A 22,878-nucleotide genomic window follows, 5' to 3' on the forward strand; every position below is an offset into this window, starting at 1 on the left:
AGGGATCTTGGGTACAGTGGACGTCACACTAGGGATAGTATTACTGGCACGCCTGTGTCGACGCCCATTTTCGACTTTCGAAAAACAAACTGTAATACTCCGCAGCTTCCACTAGATGTCGGCCTATGCACAGCATGTGATCTAAGCAGATTCCACAAGCCTCAGAAATATATATATATATATGGGATACATTACTCACCGTAATCGTATTTCTGATGCTTGTATCTGCTTAGATTCACATGCTGTGCATAGGCCGACATCTAGTGGAAGCTGCGGAGTATTACAGTTTGTTTTTCGAAACTCGAAAATGGGCGTCGACACAGGCGTGCCAGTAATACTATCCCTAGTGTGACGTCCACTGTACCCAAGATCCCTCACGCGCCTGGGATCCTCAGATTGTATTTTTTCTGACATGAGGAAGCATGAGGAGTAGCGTGAGTACAGATAATCCAAGCAGATAGACAGAAAGGTAAGACTACAAGCAATCATGCGCCTTCTCTCGGAGGGGAGGAAGGGTGGGTCGCATGTGAATCTAAGCAGATACAAGCATCAGAAATACGATTACGGTGAGTAATGTATCCCTTCTGAGGCTTGTGGAATCTGCTTAGATCACATGCTGTGCATAGATTAGCGAGCAGTACCCGAAGAAGGAGGTGGGATGTGAGAAGGGTCATGAGCAAACAGGTGTCTTAGAACCGCTTGTCCCACTTGTGTATCTGTCTTGGAATGAATGTCAATGCAGTAATGCTGAGTAAAAGTGTGAATAGAGCTCCAAGTAGCTGCTTTGCAAATGGTGTCGAGGGGAAACATTTGCAATGAAAGCCAGAGTGGCACCAATGCCTCTAGTAGAATGGGCCCTTGGCGTAAAAGGCAGAGTTTTTCCAGAAAGAGAGTAACACAGCTGTATACAGTTGATAATCCACTTCGAGATCGCGCCTTTAGAGACGCGATCCCCCTCTCTGCCTGTAGCTACGGAGACAAACAGTTGATCTGTTTTTCTTAGCGGTCTGGTTTTATTTACATAGTAGAGGACCGCCCTACGCACATCAAGGGTGTGTAGTTTCACCTCAGCCGAGCTTTGCGGGTTCTGGAAGAAAGCCGGAAGCTCGATGGACTGGTTTACATGGAATTTAGCTATAAATTTAGGTGAGAACCTAGGGTGTGTGCGTAAAACCAGTTTGTCTTTGTGGATAATAAAGAAAGGATCCTGCACTGACAGAGCCTGAATTTCACTGACCCTTCTTATGGAGGTAATGGCTACTAAGAAGGCCGTTTTGTAAGTCAGGTGTTTGAGACTACTTTTATGCATGGGTTCGAAAGGGGGGCCCATGAGCTTAGCTAGCACCACATTGAGGTCCCATCCTGGCGGTGGGTTCGAAATAGGAGGGTGAAGTCTCTTTACTCCTTCCATGAAGGCTTTAACTACTGGTACTTTCCACCACGATACTTTGTTATGGGATGTGGTGTAAGCCGAGAGGGCTGCCAGGTGTACTTTCAGAGAGTTAAAAACCAAACATGCGTCCAGCAGGTGGAGCATGTATGTTACAACGTTGGAAGGAGTGCAATCAACTGGGTTGATTTGTTTATTCTGGCACCAAATAACGAATCTCTTCCACTTGTCAAAGTAACAGTGCCTTGTGTTTGGTTTCCTGGATTCTTTTAGGATGTCCATACACCTCTGTGGTAAATTGAGATGCCCAAACTCTATGACCTCAGGAGCCATGCTGCCAGGTTCATTGAGTTGGGTTCCTGGTGCACTGTTTGACCTTGTTGCTGGGACAGTAGGTTGTACCAGGCTGGGAGTTTGATGGGCTCGCACAGCGCCATCCTGCGTAGGTGTGGAAACCATGGTTGTCTCGCCCACATGGGAGCAACTAGGATGAGCGTCATCGATTCCTTGTTCATCTTGTACACCACCTTCCTGATGAGAGGAGTTGGTGGAAAAGCGTACGCAAACATCCCTGACCAGTTCATCCACAGGGCGTTCCCTTGGGAGTCTGGCTGGGGGAACCTGGATGCAAATCCTGGGCATTGTTTGTTTTCGCTTGTGGCGAATAGGTCTATAGTGGGGAAACCCCACTGAGAGAAGAGATCTTCTACGATATCTCTGTGAAGGACCCATTCGTGTTCTTCTGGAAGGCAGTCTCTGCTTAGGGCATCCGCTAGGGAATTGAGCTCCCCTGGAACATGTTGTGCTGACAGGAAGATGTTCCGTCTGAGTGCCCATATCCAGATTTTCTGGGCAAGCTTGGACAGATTTGGCGAACGAGTCCCTCCTTGTTTGTTTAGATAGAACATGGCTGTCGTGCTGTCCGTCCGGATCTGCACCGACAAGTTTAGTAGATGCGGCTCGAACGCCCGAAGCGCTCGGAATACTGCCAGAAGCTCTAGCAGTTTGATGTGGTTCTTGGCTACTGAGTGAGACCAGAGACCCTGAGCTGTGTGGTGGAGATGGTGAGCTCCCCACCCAGTCAGGCATGCATCTGTAGTCACCACTGCCTGTACTTCGGGATCGTAAAAGGGTTTTCCCCTTGCGAGATTCTTCTTTGTCCACCAGTGTAAGCTTTGTACGAGTGTTGGCGAAAAGACCACTAGATCGTCCCACTGACCACTTGCCTGAGACCACTGTTTCGCCAACCATTCCTGCATGGGACGCATGCGCAGACGCGCGTGGGGGACCAGGTAAATGCATGACGCCATCATGCCCAGTAACCGCATTGCTTTGCGTACCGTTATTTGTTGACCTGACTGATAATGTGGAATTTGCAGTAGTATATCCCGAATTCTCTCTTCCGAGGGGAAGGTCAACCCTTTCTGAGTATCTAGGATTGCTCCTAGGAACTGTTTTGAGGTGCTTGGCACCAGACTTGACTTCTTCTCGTTGATAGAGAAGCCTAATTCGTGGAGGAGGTCGATAGTCCTCTGAATGTTTGACCTGCAAATTCCTGGGAATCCCCCGTTATGAGCCAGTCGTCCAGATAAGGGTACACTGGGATTGCCTCCCTGCGTAGGTGTGCAGCTGCCACCGCCAGTACCTTGGTGAATACCCTTGGTGCTGAAGCTATCCCGAAGGGCAGTACCTTGAATTGGTAGTGGCGACTGTCCACTTTGAAGCGCAAGTATTTTTTGTGCGCTGGGAGCATGGAAATATGAAAATAAGCATCTTTCATATCCAAGGTTGCCATGTAGTCCCCCTTTTTTAGGAGGGGGATTACCTCTTGTAGCGTGGTCATACGGAATTTTTGGGGCTTGACATACTTGTTGGCAGGCCGTAGGTCCAATACTGGGCGCATTGTCAAATCTTTCTTTGGCACAAGGAAGTAAGTTGAATAGATACCCTTGTTTACCTGGTGTCCTGGGACGAGTTCTATCGCGTCCTTTTCTAGCAGAATGGCGATCTCCTCGAGAAGGATCTTCTGATGTTCTAAGGAGTGTATTCTTTGTCGTGGAGGGTGGTTCCGGGGACGCTGCAGTAATTCTATACAATATCCTGTGGACACTGTTGACAGCACCCATCTGTCTGAGGTGATCCCTTCCCAAGCCTGGGTGAAGTTGGAAATGCGTCCCCCTACTGGGGTGAACTGAGCGTCACTGCTTTGGCGGAGGCGTGCCACCTCCCTTGTTGGGGCTGCCTCTACCTCTTCCACGACCTCTCTTGTTACCCTTGCTGTAACTTTGGGTAGACTGCTGGTTGTTGTTCCATTGTGTACCCTGTCCTTGGGCATAGTTGCCTCTTTGTGAATTTTGGCCGCGTGGGCGACGAAAATTACTGTTCCCCCTTCGGGGGTTTGTTGGTAAGCTGGCCAAGGGATTTGAGAGTCTCGTACTCCTCCTTGGCATTCTTAAGTGCGTCTTCGACCGCTTTCCCAAACAATAGATCGGGTTCCACCGGCTTGTCTATTAATGAAGCCTGGGTTTCTGTTTTGAACCCCGACTGCCGTAACCACGCATGTCTCTTGATAACAGTACCTTCTGCTATCAATCTTCCTGCGTTGTCTGCAGCGTCGAAAGTTGCTTTTAATATGCAACCAGACACGGCTCTCCCTTCTGCCGAGATCCGAGCCAACTGGCCCTTTAACGGTTCAGGAGCAGAGGCTATGAGCGCTGCGACCTCTTCCCATTGATGGCAGTTGTAACTTGCCAACAGGGTGGTGGAGTTTGCAATCCTTGCTTGGTAGGCGGACGTTGAGGCTACCTTCCTGCCAAACCCGTACAGTCTTTTGCTCTCCTTGTCGGGAGGAGCTTCTGACGACGATAAGGGTGTCCCAGCCCTCTTCCGAGTGTTGGTAACCACTAGGGAGTCTGGTTTAAGATGTCCTCTTATATAAAGAGGGTCAGACTGGGCTGCCCGAAAAAGTTTTTCGACTCTGGGGTTGACGGCTCTGGTGAGGTTAGGATTCACCAGGGATGGATCTATTCTACGTTGAATGGATTTAAGGATAGGGATGGTCTGAGCGACCGGCCTCCTCTCTCCCACCAACTCTTCTGCGAAGTCCCTTTCCTCCTGTACACCGTGGGTGTCGATGTGAAAATGTTCTGCTGCGCGAGCGAGATCTTCATTAAGGAGGGGCTGGTTATCAACTGGCGAGTCGGTAACTGGGGCTTCGCTCTCTACCGGGGAATCTACTCTGTAAATTTCCTGCTCATTTTCTACCTCCTCCAGGTCCTCATCCTCCGCATAGTATTCAGACCCGGTTCGTTCCTCCATAATTGTAAACTCCTGGTCCCCTTCAGGGAAAGGTTGTCCTTGGTATCTGGGGTGTGGAGTAGAGTATGGAGTAGAGTAAGGCTGCACCTCGAAGGGGTCAGGTCTTTCGACCCGGGCCTTTTTACTTAGGGGGATAGGATCAGAGGAGCCTGAGGGTGTGGCCCCTTGAGGGTCATACGAAAGGAAATGTTCTGGGTTTTTGTCATAAAAATCAGCTAAGGAAGACATCCTTGACATGACCCTGTCTATGTCTTCACTGGACCATTCTTTGGAACAGGGTATGACTTTAGTAGGCAATTTAGAGGACTTATCAAGGGTAACCTTGCTGGATGTTGATGTCCCAGTAGATTTATGTTTATCTGTCTGCTTGGGGTGGAAGGATGGTCTTACAGGAGTGGAAGGCTGAGCTATCCGCTGTTTCCCTCCCTCCCCGTGCGTGGAAAAATGTTTTCCCTGCCCTTTGGAGGCCCCAGAGACTTTCGACGCCTGGCGCCGAGGGTCGGGAGAGGTATCTTGTTTCGAGCGTGGGGCCTCGCTGGTGTTAACTGCGCTCTCGGTCTCCTGGACCGCGGCCTGGGGGTGGAAGTCGTCTTCGTCTTCCGACGATCGAACTTCCGTTAATCTAGGGAGCGAGGCACTCTTGGCAAGAGTGGATGATTGCCTTGCGTCATGAGGCGATCTCGATCGAGAGCGCCAAGAGGACACCGAGTCGGACCGTTCTATCCGTGCCTCTTTCCGAGAAGTCGACGTCGTCGAGGTTCGGTTGGACTTAGTGTGCTTAGTGTGTGTAGGGTGTGTAGCGCTTGCGTCGCCGGGGGTCTTCCCCATAGCCGCCCTGCCGGACAACCTTCCGAGGTCGGGGACCTGCGCTCGGCAGTCTTTCGACGCCGTAATGCCCTCGCCGTCCGAAAGTACGGCGTTGCTGCCATCGCTGAAGGCGCCCTCCGCTGCCATGGCTGCCTGCCTGGCGTGGTGGGCCCAACGCTTTGTCGAACGGTCCTTAAGTGTCTTAGGCTTGAACCTACTACACGCTCTGCAGTTCGCTTCGGGGTGGTCCCTCGGCAAGCAGAGATTGCACGTGGCGTGCCTGTCGGCCCAAGGGTATTTGCGGTTGCACTTGGGGCAGAATTGGAAAGGGGTACCCTCCATACGCACCTTGAGGCAGCGGGCTGGTAATTGTAGGAAATATATATAGTGTACCTATATACCAAGAGTGAAGAGTATGTACCACCCCCCACTCTCCCTACTTGCAGGGCCGAGGCCAGCGGCCTACTAGGCCCGGGCCGAGGCCAGCGGCCTTCCGAGGCCCAGATCCGTCGTGCAGCAGCCGACGGTCGATGTCTTCTCCAGCCGTCGTCGAGTGTCGATGGTCGACGTTGGGGTGGGGAAGGATGTCAATAAATAATTTTAAATTGCAATAATTAGCAAAAGTATGGCTAAGGCCAGGGGACTCCGCAAGATGCTTCCGACCAGTATGGCGGAAAAAACAATCTGAGGATCCCAGACGCGTGAGGGATCTTGGGTACAGTGGACGTCACACTAGGGATAGTATTACTGGCACGCCTGTGTCGACGCCCATTTTCGAGTTTCGAAAAACAAACTGTAATACTCCGCAGCTTCCACTAGATGTCGGCCTATGCACAGCATGTGATCTAAGCAGATTCCACAAGCCTCAGAAATATATATATATACATACACACACACACACACACACACACACACACACACACACACACACACACACACACACACACACACACAGAGTGTAAGGAACAAGTTACTTACCTGTAACTGTTGTTCTCCAGCATGGGTCTGGCATGGATTCATATGCTCATGAATATTCCCCGTCGTCAGGCTGGGAATCCTCGGTAAAGAAAAAATCATCAGTTTCGTTTCTGATCTGTCTTTCGTAGTAGTAACCAATCACTGATCTCTGCGTCATACTGACCACAGCCAATGACTGCCCTCTACCTAAGGCCCGCCTCTGGCAGCCATCTTCAGATTTGGTAGCACGTGAAGTGGCAGTATGACCAAGTGAAGAGCCGCAGAGGGTTTAGGCGGGAGGGTTCGCATGTGAATCCATGCCAGACCCATGCTGGAGAACAACAGTTACAGGTAAGTAACTTGTTCCTTCTCCAGCATGGGGTCTGGCATAGATTCACATGCTCATGAATAAAGAATACATAGCAGTACACACATGCACAACCACGGGAGGTGGCAAAGGCTCAACATTAAGCATTACATCAAACTCAACATTAAGCAATTCTTACCTCCTCACCAGGCTCACCTTAGGCGAACAGATTGCGCAGCACTGCTTGGCCGACCCTGGACTCCTCCCTGGAATCCCGAACGACGCAGTAGAATTTCGTGAAGGTGTGCGTCGCCCTCCACGTAGCAGCCCTGCAGATGTCCAGCAAGGGCACACCAGATAGGAACGCTGTGGTAGCTGCGATCGCTCTGGTGGACTGGGCTCTCGGACGGCCAGTCAGCGGTCGGTTTGCCAACCGATGACAGTACATGATACAGCCGGAGAGCCATCTGGAAATGGAGGCCTTGAGAGAGCCTTCCCCTGATTGACAGGTCCAAAGTTCACAAAAAGTTGTGACGTCTTCCGAAAACACTTTGTGCGGTCCACGTAAAACTTCAGCGCTCTAGCCACATCCAGCGAGTGCAAAGTCTTTTCGGCCGGCGACAAAGGCGACGGGAAGAAAACAGGCAACACCAAGGGTTCGTTGAGGTGGAAGTCCGACGGCACCTTGGGCATGAAGGAGGGGTGTGTCCTGAGCACTACCCTCGTGTCGTGAAAAGTCAAGTACGGGGGTTTGCAGGAAAGGGCCTGGATCTCTCCCACTCTGCGTGCGGAGGTGATGGCCACAAGAAACGCTGTTTTCCACGACAAGAACTTCAACGGAGCAGAGTGCAGAGGCTCGAACGGAGGTCCCATGAGCTTGGTCAGCACCACATTGAGCTCCCACGCCGGGGCCGGAGCCTTCACCGGCGGGAACGATCTGAACAGTCCCTTCATGAATTCTTTCACCAGACGATGAGACCACAAAGATGTCCGCCCCGTGGTTCTGGTGTATCGGGAGATCGCAGCAAGATGAATCTTGATGGACGCGTGCGCCAGTCCAGCCTTGGCCAGCGTCAGAAGGTACGGCAGTACCTGGGGAGCCGTAATCCGTAGAGGGTTAATCTTCTGTGCGTGGCACCAGACAGAGAACCTCTTCCATTTGTGTCCATAGCATTTAAGAGTTGAGGACGCCCTGGCCTTTGCAAGAACCTCTCTGCAGTCGGCCGGTATGTCGTATCCTCCAAACTCTAACGCTGCAGGAGCCAGGCCTGCAAGTTCAGCGACTTCAGGTCGTGATGGAGGATGGCGCCTCCTTCCCTGGAGAAAAGATCCGCGTCCACTGGCAGCTTGATTGACGGGGACGCTGACAAGTCCAGAAGGTCCGGGAACCATATCTGCCTCGGCCACGCAGGTGCGACGAGGATCATCCTGCACCGTGACCTCTTGAGCTGGTTGATGAGCCGGATCGACAATGGCAATGGAGGTAACGCGTATAGAAACAGGCCCTCCCAGGGGAACGAGAAAGCATCGCACATGCTCCTCGGCTGGGGAAACCTGCTGGCGAACCTCCGGCACTTGGAGTTCGTCGCCGTCGCGAACAGATCGATCTGGGGTGTGCCCCACCGTCGTAAGAGGCGGTCCACTAGATCCTGTTGCAGTTCCCACTCGTGGCACGAGCGCAGCTCTCTGCTGAGCGAGTTGGCGATGGTGTTTTTTATCCCTGCCAGATGAAACGGCACCAGAAACATCCCTTGGGCGACGGCCCAATGCCGCAGATCCTGCGCCCCCTTGGACAGGGCTGGGGATCTGGTACCGCCCTGCTCCCTGATGTAGAACATGGTGGTGGTGTTGTCGGTGAAGATCCTCACCACCTTGCCCTTGAGGGAAGGAAGAAAGGACCTGAGGGCCCAAAACACTGCACGGAGCTCCAAGACGTTGATATGGAGGGACTTCTCCGTCGGATCACTGTCTCCTGGTGGCCGGGGGTCTGGAAGTCCATGCCCTCCGTCAGATGCGCGCGGGTGCCCCACCACCGGATCGCTCGTCGGAAACTCTCGTTGAGGGTGATCCTCTCCTCGAAGCTGCCCGACGTCTGGATCCAGCGCGCGTCCAGGAACTCCTGCAACTGGCGCATCCGGAGCCTGCACAGGCGGATGAGATATGATATGATATGATATATGATATGGTATTTGTAACGCGCCTATACACAGGTGTTTCAAGAAGACATCATTCCGAGGAGGGACTTGATGGACCTCTCCCTGGCCGCGTCCGCAACCAGCATCCGCTGCACTTTGCCCAAGATGGCCCTCGTCCTTTCCTCCGACGGAGAGGCCAGAAGCGACACTGTGTCGAGCTTCGCTCCCAGAAACAGAGCGTCTTGCGCGGGAACCAGATGGGACTTGGTGTAGTTTATGGAGAATCCCAGGTCCGTGAGTAGTTGGACGGTCCTTGCCGTGTGCTCCACGGCGAGCTCCTTCGTCTTTGCTCAGATGAGCCAGTCGTCCAGGTAGGGGTAGACGTGGATCCCCTCTCGGCGCAGCTGCGCCGCCACCAGTGCGAGGCACTTGGTGAACACCCTGGGTGCCGACCTCAATCCGAAGGGAAGGGCTCTGAACTGGTAGTGACGCCCTTGGACCACGAACCTGAGAAACTTTCGGTGTCCCTTTAGGATGGGAATATGGAAGTAGGCATCCTCCAAATCCAACGACGACAGGAAATCGCCCTCCTCCAGTTGACCCAGGACGTGTTGGAGGGTGACCATCCGGAACTTCTGTGCCTTGATGAATTTGTTCAGTCGTCGTAGGTCCAGGATGGGATGCCATCCTCCTCTTCTTCACGAGGAAGTATCTTGAGTAAACTCCAGAGCCCCGAAGCCTCTTTGGGACGAGCTCGATGGCGCCCTTCTTGAGCATCGCCTTTACCGCCAAGAGAAGTTGAGGGACGTGATGTTCTTTCCTGGACACAGGGGAGACCCGCGGGCACCTCTTTAGAAACTCGAGCGCGTGACCCTGAGCTAGGGCGTCCAGCACCCAACGGTCGATGGAGAGGGACTCCCACACGCTGACGAAGCTCGCCAGCCGGCCTCCCACCGGGGTGCTTCGGTGGGGGCCCGACCCCACGGCCGGTTCAGTCCTGCTTCGACGAGGCTTTGCCGCCTTGTCCTCCTTGGCGACGACGGCGGGGTCCGCCTGACTTGCCTCGTCCCCTGTAAGCTTCCTGTGACGACGAACAGGCCGCTTGACGGTAGGTGGAAAATCCGCAGCTGGAACCTTTGGAGGCACCCTGTTTGCCTCCGCCGCTCCGAAAGGGCGGCCGCCGTTGCTGGAGAACCCCAAGAGCCCAGGCCGTCTTCGTGTCCGCCTTGATGGCTTGAAGGGAATCGTCCACTGTTTTCCCAAACAGGTTGTTTCCGTCGAACGGCATGTCCAAGACTCTGGTTTGCACGTCCTGACGGAAGTCAGTAGCCTTGAGCCATCCACGCCGCCTAAGGCACACGCCGTTGCCCAACTGGCGAAATCCAGTGTCAGCGATGTCCGTCGCAATCGTAATGGCGTGGTCCGACGCCACCTCTCCTGCCCTGCTTGAATTTTTTGTTATGAGATTATGAATGTATACATCTGTATTGGGTGCATAGACAAACTTAGTTGATTAGATACTAGTTGATCCTTTGAGACACCTAATGTATATTTAAATGTTTTCTTTCTTTATAGAAATTGTATGAAAATGAATTTATGCCCCTGATGAAGAGTGATACATACTCAAAACGCGTTAGGCCAGCTGCAACAAATAAAGAAAAATAGTGTTTCTAAACAAATTCAGAAGGTGTCAAATGATATATGTGCTATATTTGAAATTGCCTTATATGTATGAGGTAACATATTGTTAAGTTCACACATTGTTTTGGAAAAATTAGAGTGGTCTAGACAGTTCCCTAAATTCACATTGTAGATTCTGACACTAGACTAATCTATACAAATACTTCTTTAGGCCTAGGCCATTTAGAAAGTGTGCAGTGGACGCAGGTTTCCCCAACTAGGAAATCCCTTTTTATTTGTATTTTTCCCAGCCTAGATACCAAGGCTGAGTACTTCTCCCCTGCACTTCAAATACCCCTTATTGTGCAGTGAATTTATCAACACCTATATTCAAACTAACTGTACCATTGAAAAGGTGTGCTTGTTTCTTTCCCCCTTATCCATGTTTTGAGACAGTAACTGAATTTCTTAACAGAGCTGCTGTTAAGAAAGCACAAACATGGGTTGGTATTTTCTGCAGCAAGCTGAAGTACTGAGCAAGAATAGTGTCTGAGCTCTCCCCGCCAACCTTCGACAATGTGAGAAGATGGCATTGCTGTCATATACTTCAATCCCTTCTACTCGGTTTTGCGCTTTTCGAAACTTCTACTTCTCTCATGTCCGATTACTGAATCCCACTGTCAAAAATCAAGCACATTTCAAAGCCTCATTATGAATCTCTTGATTCATGTAGGATAGTCCAAACAGGCTGAGGGCTTTTGACAAGCTATTTATGTCAGGCATGCCTCACATGGAACTGTCAGTGCCCTAACACTATGTGCCTTTCAATGTCAATAGTCTGTTGGGAAAGGCAGCTCAGTGGGTCAATAACCCTGCTGCAGAGATTATTGTGTAACCTGTTAGTTCAAATCCTGTTGATAGGTGAGTTAATGAGTCTGCATCAGAGATATGCATATAAAATGCAGGTAACATTCAATTGTAACAGAGCTGACTTAACTTTCGACTTATCAACGCTCAACTTGTAATGGCTCAGAACATACAACTCATCAGGGATGCTATACCTGTAATGGCTCAGAAGTAGAACACACATCCCATGAGAAACACTATACTTGTAATGGCTCAGAACAGACATCTCATTTGGGCTGCTATACTTGTAATGGTTCGGAAGAAGCACATACCATGAGGACTAATATACTTGTAATGGCTCAGACAAGACATCTCATCTGGGCTGCTATACTTGTAATGGTCCAGAACACACACCTCATCGGGCTGCTATCCCTGTGATGGCCCCGAACACACAGCTCATATGGGCTCTTATACTTGTAATGGCATACAGTGTTGGTAAAGCATCTTCATTCAAGCAAGTGCTGCATCTGGTCAGACAAACCGCTAACTGTACAATTCCCACCCTAATGGCCAAAAGAAGGTTTGCACACATCTAAAAAGGAGCACCCAATGGTAAAGCTGCACTAGCTCTTTAAACAGAAAGGGCATTTTCAGCGTTTTGGATATTTATGGGTGCTATGTTAAAAGACAAACAGAAAAACAGGAGAGGAAGAGCAACTCTGAACCTAAGCAATACAGGAGAACAAAGGTTTGAGGGGAAGGGACAGAGAGCATACTAGAGCATACTAGACACTCCAAACAAGGAATTCGAGCAACGGGTTCCACGGTAGGGCAACAAATAAAATGAGAAGAGAAACAGAGTTAATAATAGGACAAACACACAATAGCAGTGAGGAATGGAAGCAGATCAAAAGAGACATTTAGAGACAGTAAAATAAACACAGATCAACAGCAGGTGGGGAGAGATGGAAATAGAAAAGCAAGACTAGAGAATGACAGGCCAATAACATAAGAGAAAGTGCATGAAAGATAACCAAAAGGAATAGCAACCACAACTGAGAAAATGAACAAACAGATATAGCCAGAGTAATGACATGAGAGAGGAAGAGGAGTTATATCAACCGATACAGCGAGATATAGGAGGGAAACGGCAACAATAGAATGCAGAGACGGGAGAGGCAGAGTGGCAGAGAAACAATGTGGCATTGCAACACTTATGTATGTGAGGTATAGCGTCAGAAAGTGAGAGACAAGGGAAACAGAGTAGCAATGGGAAGCAGAGATGGAGAAAAAACAGTGAGTGGCTGTCAAGCAGGTAGTGCCAGAGAAGTGATGCTGGTTGAGTGAGGGACTTGCTTTATGAATCACCCGATGCAACTAGCTGGCTTCTGTAGGAGCTCTTAACAGAGTTTGTGCCCAAGTATCATGAAGATGAAGCTGGGTAGTATGCATCTACAAGATTCTTGTGTGGGGAAAATGTTTTCCAAAAGTGAAATAAATTATTTATAACCACTTTAAAATACAGCTGTTTTGTCACTAATGTTTTCGAACTAAGTTTTAATTTTACACACAAATATGATAGTTATCAGAAACCTTTTACTCTCTTGAATAGGAGGAAACTAATTTTTACTGACTTGAAATTGGATTTACTCTCTAATTCAAAAAGGTCAGAGTAAAATACTCTCACTCCAAAATCATATCTGGAGCACTGTATGCAGCCAAAATTGAGAGATGTTTTTGCTATGCACCTAAAAATGTTCTGGTCCCGTCCTCATGAGCGGGTACTCCCATAGTATGGAGGAATGGGGGCGGGATGGAGGGTTTTGACCCTTTTGTTTTTCAAAATGTGGAGCAATGTATATTTTGATTTGTTTTGAGCCAGGTTTGTTACATTGTAGGGTACAATGTACATTACAGATAATACTGTTTTTTCAAAACTCTTGTAGACCTGAAACGTTTCCATCTTTAGCCGAAGGTTTTAAAAAGGCAGTACTTGAATATTTAAAAACAAACACTCTCGTCACTTAAACTTGTGCGATGACTCTCCAACTGTAAATAGGTGACTGTGCAGATTTGTATATGCAAATGGTCCAATGAAAATAAGTACATCACATCACAAGATTGAGGGCACCTTCAGTTGATGCACAATGAAGAAGCAAAAGATGCAAGGTGAAAAACAGAAAAAGGAATGATGACTGAGGATTTGATTTCAGTGAAAATTCTGACTGCCGTGTCTCCATCTAGCTCCATCACTTACACCCATGTAAATGAATGACTGAGGTACTTCCAATTCCTGAAAGTAAAGGCCTTATTTTGCACATATTTTACCTTTTTGTGCTTTAGCTGTTATTTCGAAGTATTTTACAGTTAGATCTTGAATAGAGAGAACAGCCATGTGGGCTTTCCGTTGCCAATCAGCATCTTCATTTCTGAGACTTTCTATCCGGCGCGGTCCCAAGTAGTCATTTTCCAGCGAGATCTATAAAGAAAATTAGTAGAATTTAGGATTTCTCAGATGGGAACACCAAGCATTTTGGTTTTTCAATATCTTTGTCACAATGTAAGCACCAGACCTATACAAAAAATATGTCAGTAAATTGTAATCAATTTTTTTTTTTTTTTTTAGAAACAGTCGTCCCTCGCCCTCAACAGGAGGGAAAAAAAGGAGAAATTCAACTCTATCTGGCGGCACCCAAGGGAGGAGTCGTCCAAGAGGAAGCAAACAGAATGACAATGCATTACTTACCGTAAAAGCATTTCTGATGGTTGTATCGACTTAGATTCACATGCTGTGCATAGTCCGACATCCAGTGGTCACTGCAGAGTATTGCATTTTGTTTTTCGTAGTCTAAAAGGGGACTTCGACAAGGCGTGTCTAACACTATCCCTATAGTGATGTGCAGTGTACCCACAATCCCTCACGCGTCGAGGTCCCTCTGTTTGTATTGTTTCTGCCCTGAGGGAGCCTATAAGACGTGAGTGAGTACAGAAAAGAGAGATATCGAAAAAAGTCTATGTTCCTTCCATCCGAGCGGGGAGGAAGGGTGGGCGCATGTGAATCTAAGCAGATACAACCATCAGAAATGCTTTTACGGTAAGTAATGCATTGTCTCCTGATGTTTGTTAATCTGCTTAGAATCACATGCTGTGTATAGACTAGCGAGCAGTACCCAGAGTTGGAGGTGGGTTGTGAGAAGAAACAGTAGAGAAAATATGTCTTAATACTGCTTGTCCCACCTGGGAATCAGATCTAGAGTGGGCATCTAGACAGAAGTGTTTTGTAAAGGTGTGAACAGAACTCCAGGTTGCCGCTTTGCAAATGGACTCAAGAGGGACATTTGCAATGAAAGCTATGGAAGCCCCGGTGCCTCGAGTGGAGTGTGCTCTTGGCTTGAAGGGTAGTTCTCTCTTAGCAAGAGTGTAACAGAGTGATGTATTGTATAATCCATCTAGAAATAGTGGATTTCGAAACTGCATCTCCTTCTCTTCCTGCTGCCACTGAGACAAAGAACTGATTAGTCTTTCTCAATGGTCTAGTTCTTTCCATATAAAACATCACTGCTCTGCGAAAATCCAGTGTATGCAGGCTCTTCTCACCTAAATTTGAGGGATTTCGAAAGAACGTTGGTAGTTCTATTGACTGGTTGACATGGAATTTAGAGATACATTTTGGTGCAAACCTAGGATGTGTGCGTAGAACCACCTTATCCTTGTGAACTGTAACAAAGGGGTCTAGTACAGAGAGCGCTTGTAGTTCACTTACTTTCCTAATGGAGGTGATAGCTATTAGAAAAGCAGTCTTAAGAGTGAGGTCTTTAAGTGTTGGGTTGTGCATGGGTTCAAAGGGAGACCCCATGAGCCTAGTTAGTACCACATTTAGGTCCCATCCGGGAGCGGGGTTAGCTATGGGAGGATGGATCCTCTTCACTCCTTCCATGAAGGCTTTAATAACTGGCACTTTCCACCATGACACTTTAAGTTGGGAAGAGGTGTATGCGGAAAGTGCAGCCAAATGGACTTTAATAGAGTTAAACACCAAGCCTGAGTGTAGTAGGTGAGTCAGGTACAGAACAATTTGTGTGGGAGAGCAGTCAACTGGGTTGATGCTCCTTCCCCTAGACCAGATGACAAATCTCTTCCATTTGCTAGAATAACAGTGACGAGTGTTAGGCTTTCTAGCCTCCCTGAGAATGTCCATGCATCTCTGCAGGAGTTGTAAATGTCCAAATTCTATGATCTCAGGAGCCAGGCTGCTAAGTTCATGGTCTGAGGGCATGGATGTAGTGTCCTGCCCTTGTCCTGTGACAGCATGTTGTACGGGCAGGGAAGTTTCACTGGAGGAGATAGGGACATCTCCATCAAGTGAGCGAACCAAGGTTGTCTGGCCCACATAGGGGCCACCAGTATCATGGTAACCTGTTCCTGGTGCATCTTGTGCACTATCTTGTTGAGAAGGGGAGTCGGGGGGGAAAAGCGTAAACAAATTTCCCTGACCATGGTATCGATAGACCGTTCCCCTTGGATTGGTTCTGGGGGTACCTGGAGGCGTAATCTTGGCAGTGTGAGTTCTCCAGAGTTGCGAACAGATCTATTTCTGGGAATCCCCATTGTGTGAAGACGTCGAAGACGATGTCTTTGTCTAACCGCCATTCATACTGTGAGGGCAGAGGGAAGTCTCTGCTGAGTTCGTCTGCTAGCAGATTGAGTTCCCCTGGTACATGTTGTGACAGTAGGAACATGTGTCTGAGAGCCCACTTCCAGATGTTCTGGGACAGCTTGGACAGTACTGGAGAGTGAGTGCCCCCCTGCTTGTTGAGGTAGTACATGGCTGTGGTGCTGTGCATGAGGACCATCACTGTCTTCCCTTGTAGGTGTGCCTGGAAGGCTTTCAGTGCCTTGAACACAGCTAGCAGCTCCAGTAAGTTTATGTGCTTGGATGCTACGCTCGGAGTCCAGACACCGTGAGCAGTCTGATGGGATAGGTGAGCCCCCGATCCTGTGAGGGATGCGTCTGTGGTTAGAGTGGCTTCCACTGCGGGGTGGCGAATGGTTTCCCTATTACCAGGTTTTCCTTCGACCTCCACCGTAGCGAGAGAACCAAGGCAAGCGAGACCACCACTAGATCGTCCCATTGTCCGCTGGCCTGACACCACTGGCTGTTCAGCCACTCTTGCATTGGGCGCGTGCGCAGGCGCGCGTGAGGTACCAAATAAATACATGACGCCATCATTCCTAGTAAGCGCATTGCTTTGCGTACCGTCACCTCTCGACCGGCCACATATTTAGGGATTTGAAACAGCACGTTTTGGACCCTCTCGTTGGAGGGGAAGACGAGGCCGTCCTTTGTTCGAATTAGAGCCCCTAGGAATTGTTTGATCTGGCTCGGGTCTAAGCTGGATTTCTTCTCGTTGATGGAGAAGCCCAGTTGAAACAAAAGGTCTACAGTATTTTGGGTATTTGAGAAGCATGCTTCGTAAGAATCCCCTGTTATGAGCCAATCGTCGAGGTAAGGGTATACTGGGATGGACAACCTGCGCAGGTGGGCCGCTGCCACTGCCAGTACCTTCGTGAATACTCTCGGCGCTGATGCTATGCCGAAGGGTAACACTCTGAACTGGTAGTGTTTGCCCTCATGAACCTGAGGTATTTCCTGTGTGCTGGCAACATTAAAATATGAAAGTATGCATCTTTCATGTCCAGTGTTGTCATGTAATCTCCCTGAGAAAGCAGGGGGATTACCACCTGTAGAGTCGCCATACAAAACTTTTGAGGTTTGACAAATTTGTTCGCTGGGCGCAAATCTAGTACAGGGCGCATGGTTAAGTCCTTTTTGGGTTCAAGGAAGTACACTGAATAAATACCTTCCGTTACCTGGGATAGAGGCAGGACCTCTATAGCTCCTTTTTCTAGTAGTTGGTCCACTTCTTGAAGAAGGATGGCGAGGTGTTCTGGCGACATGCGTCGTCTCCTTGGGGGTCTGTAAGTAGGGGAACTGTTGAATTCTATACAGTAGCCGCGGGCTATGGTTGATAGTACCCAGCGGTCTGATGTTATACCCTCCCATGCTGGAAGAAAGGATGTTAACCGGCCCCGACCGACGAAGCATGGGAGGGGACCCGAATCTTTGAGTCACTTGGTGTTGGTGGCTAGGGAACCTCTAGGGGTGGGACCCCGACCTCTTCCCTTGCCACGATGTTGTCCTCTTTGGTTATATTGTCCACTGGTGCCTTGGTTAGAGGGCCAGTTACCTGCAGAGTATTGCTGCTGGCGTTGGCCTCGAAAAAAACATTTGTTGCCATAACCACGTTTGTTGGGAGGCCTTGATATTTGATCTAGTGTCTTGATTGTGTCAAATTCCTTCTTTGCGGTCTCTAGTGCCTCATCCACCGCCTTACCAAAGAGGTTTGCATCTTCTATAGGTTTGTTAATAAGAGAGGCTTGTGTTTCAGGTTTAAAGCCTGAATTACGTAGCCATACATGGCGTTTGAGTAGGATTCCTTGGACTAGCGAACACCCAGCCGTCTCTGCAGCATCCAGAGTATTTTTAATGATGCTTTGGTTGACTAAGGTCCTTCAGTCACCGTTGCTAGAAGGAGAGTACGTAGGGGTTCCGGTACCTCCTCAATGTCCTTACCTAGTTTGCTCCATTGTGCATCTGCGTAACTTGCCAGCAAGGAGTTGTTGGCAATTCTTGCAGAAAAGGCAGCTGAGGCTGTAAGCCTCTTTCGTAGGGCATACAATTTTTGACCCTCTTTATCTGGTGGTGCCTCGCTAGTTGACAGCGGGACCCCTGCTCTCTTCCTGGTATTTGTCACCACTAAGGTGTCTGGTACAGAGTGGCCCCTTATGTATAACGGGTCCGATGGAGAAGGACTAAATAATTTTTCTATCCTCGGGTTGACCCCTCTGATCAACGCGGGAGTGGATAGTGAAGGAATAATTTGTCTCTTAACTGAGGCGAGGAGGGGAATGGTTTGGCTGACGTGGGTTTCTCCTTAATGATCTTTTCTACAAAGTCGATGTCAGGAGAAGTTTCCCCAGTCTCGATCTGGAAATGCGCTGCTGCCTTGCGTAGGAGTGCATTAAAGGTAGGTTGATCGTCTATAGGAGATGTATTCCTAATAGGTGAGTCTTTGGGTGGGGACAGGTTTATGGCTTCAGGGTCTGAAAACGCTGATGGGGACTGCCAGGGCTGTGAAGCGCCTTCTTCTGGGTCTTCTCCAAAGCCCCCATCACCCATATCAGGGTTGTCTTCGAAACCTTCCTCCTCTAGGTTTTGTTCCCCTTCATTGCTTAAGAATTCGTCATCATCCTGAAAGTGGGGGTCCTCCCCAGTGAGGTCATATAGATCTACATCCTCTTGGGTGGGAATCAAACAGCCTGAGGTACTTGGCCCTGGGATCCTCCTGAGGTCCCTCTCTTGATCTCTTGGGTGTTGGAAGGTTCTGAGTCTCCATAAACCTCTCCATTTTGTCCATACAGAACTGGAGTCTCTCTAGGGTTTCTTGAGGTACCCCGGAGCGGTCAGGGGGAGAAAAGGGAGGGCCTTCCATTAGAAAACGCTTCGACCTATCCCATAACGTCGAAGAGAGGTTCCCCTCGACTTCTGAAAAGACTTCTGGTAGGCTAGGAGTTCCTCTCGACGGTACGGGCGGTTCCTGCCTTCCTTCTGACCTTTTCGGCGTTTCCCGGGCCTTATGAGCGGTAACCGACGTCTCTTTTGCCGTCCGTCTCTGGCTATCGCTGGAAATAATCCTCGCCAGGCTCTCGACAACTCAACTGTCTGTCGAGGGTACCTCCGGCGTCGACGTTACAGGAGTCGCTTGCTCTACCCTGATGGGCGCTCTCTGCCGGTGCGCGTCGTCTGGCGGTTTAGTGATAGCGCCCTTATCTGGGGGTAGCCCAGTCGCTGGTCGCGTTTGCGGTTGCGAGGGGGGCTTCAGACTCTTATGGTCTGAGGAGGCCGCCGGTAGAACCTGCGTCTCCGTTGGCACTAATGCTCTCTTCGTCTTCGAAGAGGAAGAGCCGTGGGTTATATGTTTATGGGAGTGTTTTCTGTGTGTGTCCTTGTCGCCGGGGAGTTCATCCCCATAAGCAGGGCGTGAGCCGAGCTTGTTGGGGCTGGGGACTGACGACGAGGAGCGTGAACGCTCCTTAGAGAGGTCTACGACTTCCGAAACGGACGTCGGGTTGTCACATTCCTCGTCACTTTCTGTGGCGGTGGGTAATGAATCAGACCTAGACATGGCGTAGGCTGCCCACCTCTTGACCCTACGGTCTTTCAAAGTCTTCGGCTTAAGGAGCTGACAGGCCGCACAGCTGTCTTCTTTGTGGTCGAGGGGCAAGCAACGGTTACACCGTTTATGCTGGTCTTTCCAGGTAAATTTGCCTTTGCAACGCGGGCAAAACCTAAAGGGTGTCTTCTCCATAGCTGAGGAACAGATTGCATGTGACAACAACCCCGAAGGAAAGGGAGGGGAAAGGGAAAGGCATTCTCAAAGAGAAACAATAAATGTCCCACGACCCCACTCTCCCTACTGTATTTGTTGGTCGAGGCCAGGCCACGTGTTCGGCGAACGACTAACAACCTCCTCCGTCGAAGGCACCGGCATCGGAGATCTTGATCGGCGGTGAACAGCTTTGCAGCTACGACGCCGAAGGAGGGAAGTAATAATATAAGTTAAGGGCGACCAAAGGTCGAATAAAGTTTTTTGCAATGTCTCTCGAGGAGCTCCGCGTATAGGCGACCAATATCTGGGCGGAAAAAAACAATCTGAGGGACCACGACGCGTGAGGGATTGTGGGTAAACTGCACATCACTATAGGGATAGTGTTACAGACACGCCTTGTCGACGTCCCCTTTTCGACTACGAAAAAAAAAATGCAATACTCTGCAGTGACCACTGGATGTCGGACTAAGCACAGCATGTGATTCTAAGCAGATTAACAAACATCCGAAATGGCAATACGAGAAAGATACAACATAGAAGAGACTGGAGAAGAAGAGAAAGCACCTGAGATGTTGCATAATTAAAGAAGAAGAAGGCAGTCAGCATAGACAGGAGAGAAAAGGGATACAAACACAGAAGAAGCTAAAGAAGTGTAAGGGAGGCAGTAGAACAAGGGAAGCAGTGAGAACATTCCGAGACCATAGGACAACAGAAAAGCAGAATTAAAGACGCCAACAATAACGCAGAGAGGCATACAGTCTCACACTGTGGGTAATGACTTCCCTCCCTGGATAAATACCCCCCAAACTCCCCAATAGTTGCCTCAGCAACTGGGATAGTAAGGAACACAACAATCCACAGGACCATCCCCAAGTGTACTAGTGATCTGCAGGAACAAGATGCAACATACAGGCAGTAAACAGTAAAACAAATACTACGTCACAATATAAGCCAGAGGAAACCCTCTCCAGTCCTTCACGCAACAAGACCACCCTCCTCTTTTTCCAAAAGGTTTTCAACAGGTTGAGGTTTCACAAGTTTGTATCTCTAAGCCAGATAACGAACTTTCAGTTTGGCGAGATACCACACATCGAGGTCGAAGACATCTAGTTGGCCGCTAATGGCTTACAAACGACCAAATGTCTGTCCTTGGATCCCTGTGGTCTCATTCAGGAAAGATGTACATTTGATTGCTATCTATTTTCAGTGGTCCACCATGTGCAACCTACCTCAATAGCATCTCCTGTGAGTCAGGCTCACACAGAATTGCTACCACAGTACATGTAGTTGTGCCACTGGTGTACACTTTTGTTTGGTGGAAAACTCTACCATAATCCCCTACATTAAGGGACACACTGGCTCTCCTGAAATTTGCAGCCACCTCAATTTTTATATTCAACATATGTCACCAGTGTCTGTGCACTATCCCACATTTCGAAAGGAATAGAATCAAAGCTGCATTTTCTTGCATTTTCGATTGGTCCTTCTGTTCGGTCCATTTTAGTTGGCGCCCTAGTGCCTCGAAGCCAGTCTCCAGTGATGAGACATCTTCTCTACCTTATTTAAAGTACACTGGAACCTGCACCACAATTTAGCAAAAACTCTTGGAAATGGCCACCTCATGTGAGGTTTGATCTCCTCCTCCTCCTCCCTTTTCCCCCCTTCACTGGCTTTGGAGCAGGCATGGGTCAAAAGTCCTTGCCTTCATGCTTTTATCTCTTCTCAGACATTGCTGAGACTAGCAGTCAGTCCTCACTAAAGCTTCGTCTGAACGACTCAAGGGTTAGCAGCGACGTTGTGGGAAAAAAATCCACAAATTTCACGCGAGCCATGCAAAATCCAGGGAGCAAAGTTCGGCCAGGCTACATTGTGGGTGCCCGCTCCAGTTTAAAACGCACACACTTATCGTATAAGCGCCCCCACCAGCAAGGGCTACCCATACAGACAAGGACCAGCGCAGAATCTTTAGTATAATGGTTCCTCCGGGGTAAGAGTCCATCCCAGTTGCGGTGCACATTTGCTAGTGTGAAGGGGAGATAGTTAAGCTTATTAGCAGTCATGATCAACCCCACCCTTCCCCCCCCATCTTGGACACTGGCTAGTTAGCTTAGGCCCACAATAAGCCTCTCAGGAGGGCTCCGGAAGTCCCAGTCTCGGGTTACTAAAATAAGAGCAGATGTAAGGAGCAGCCCTCTTCGGCCCGCTTGGCTCAGCCCAGCTCTAGAACTGCGATTTTAAATAGATTTGCTTTTGGGTAGTATATTAAATTTGTCTCAAAACACAAACATAGCATATTACTAGACAATACAAGTCAATGTCAATATGAGTGACATTAAAAACCTTCTGGGACGCCGTGCTACAGATGGTAAGGGCAACTGGACCGGTAACATACAACGACAACAGGATCAGGGTTTTCCCGGATTACATCAGGGCAGTGGAGAAGGCCTGCCAATCCTTCGGCTCGGTCAAACGGAAGCTGTTATCCATAGGAATTAAATATGTATTATGAGAAGAAGGTTCACATGTTCAACAATCCTACAGAAGCTTGCAACCAGATGGAACACAGGGTCCTCTCGATGCTGGGTCCCAGACCACAGAGGGGAAGGCCCAGGGCAGAGGTGGCGGGGGAAGCATCCTCGCTTATGTTTGACTCACACCCGGCGGAGCAACCTGATGAAGCAGCAGACTAGATTAAATCTGGGGGGGCCCGGTTGAACTTCAAAGCTGGAACGATGCTGCCCTAAACCAGCAGGGACTGAAGTGGGGTTGTAGCCCAAGATGGGCGGCGTGCATGAACTGTCCAGATGTGCAGCCCGCACATAATTGGCTATGTTTGTTCGTGTCCATTTAGGATATGAAATATATGATATTTTATTTGTATCACACTCATACACAAGTGTTTCAGAGCGCGACTAGGCAAGGGAGGGGAAACCGGGGAGAACACAAAACAACAACGATCTTACTAGGCCCAGTGGCATTGAGAACGTGCAAGTGCATGGGAAAGGGAAAAGGGAAAAGGTGCATGGAAGCGGCAGAGTGGAAAGGGCA

At 49.2% G+C, this 22,878-nt stretch overlaps 1 protein-coding gene across 1 annotated transcript in view; it reads right to left on the reverse strand.

Annotated features, from left to right (window-relative positions):
- JMY (junction mediating and regulatory protein, p53 cofactor) overlaps positions 1 to 22,878 on the reverse strand; it is a 1,013,065-nt gene that overhangs the window by 782,096 nt on the left and 208,091 nt on the right. Inside the window, exon 3 of the mRNA XM_069627416.1 lies at positions 13,709 to 13,859. Within this exon, the coding sequence (XP_069483517.1) occupies positions 13,709 to 13,859 (151 nt within the window). The remainder of the gene's footprint in view (positions 1 to 13,708; positions 13,860 to 22,878) is intronic.

Source organism: Ambystoma mexicanum, chromosome 6p (assembly GCF_040938575.1).
Source record: "Ambystoma mexicanum isolate Mex_15411 chromosome 6p, UKY_AmexF1_1, whole genome shotgun sequence".
Lineage (NCBI taxonomy): Eukaryota > Metazoa > Chordata > Amphibia > Caudata > Ambystomatidae > Ambystoma > Ambystoma mexicanum.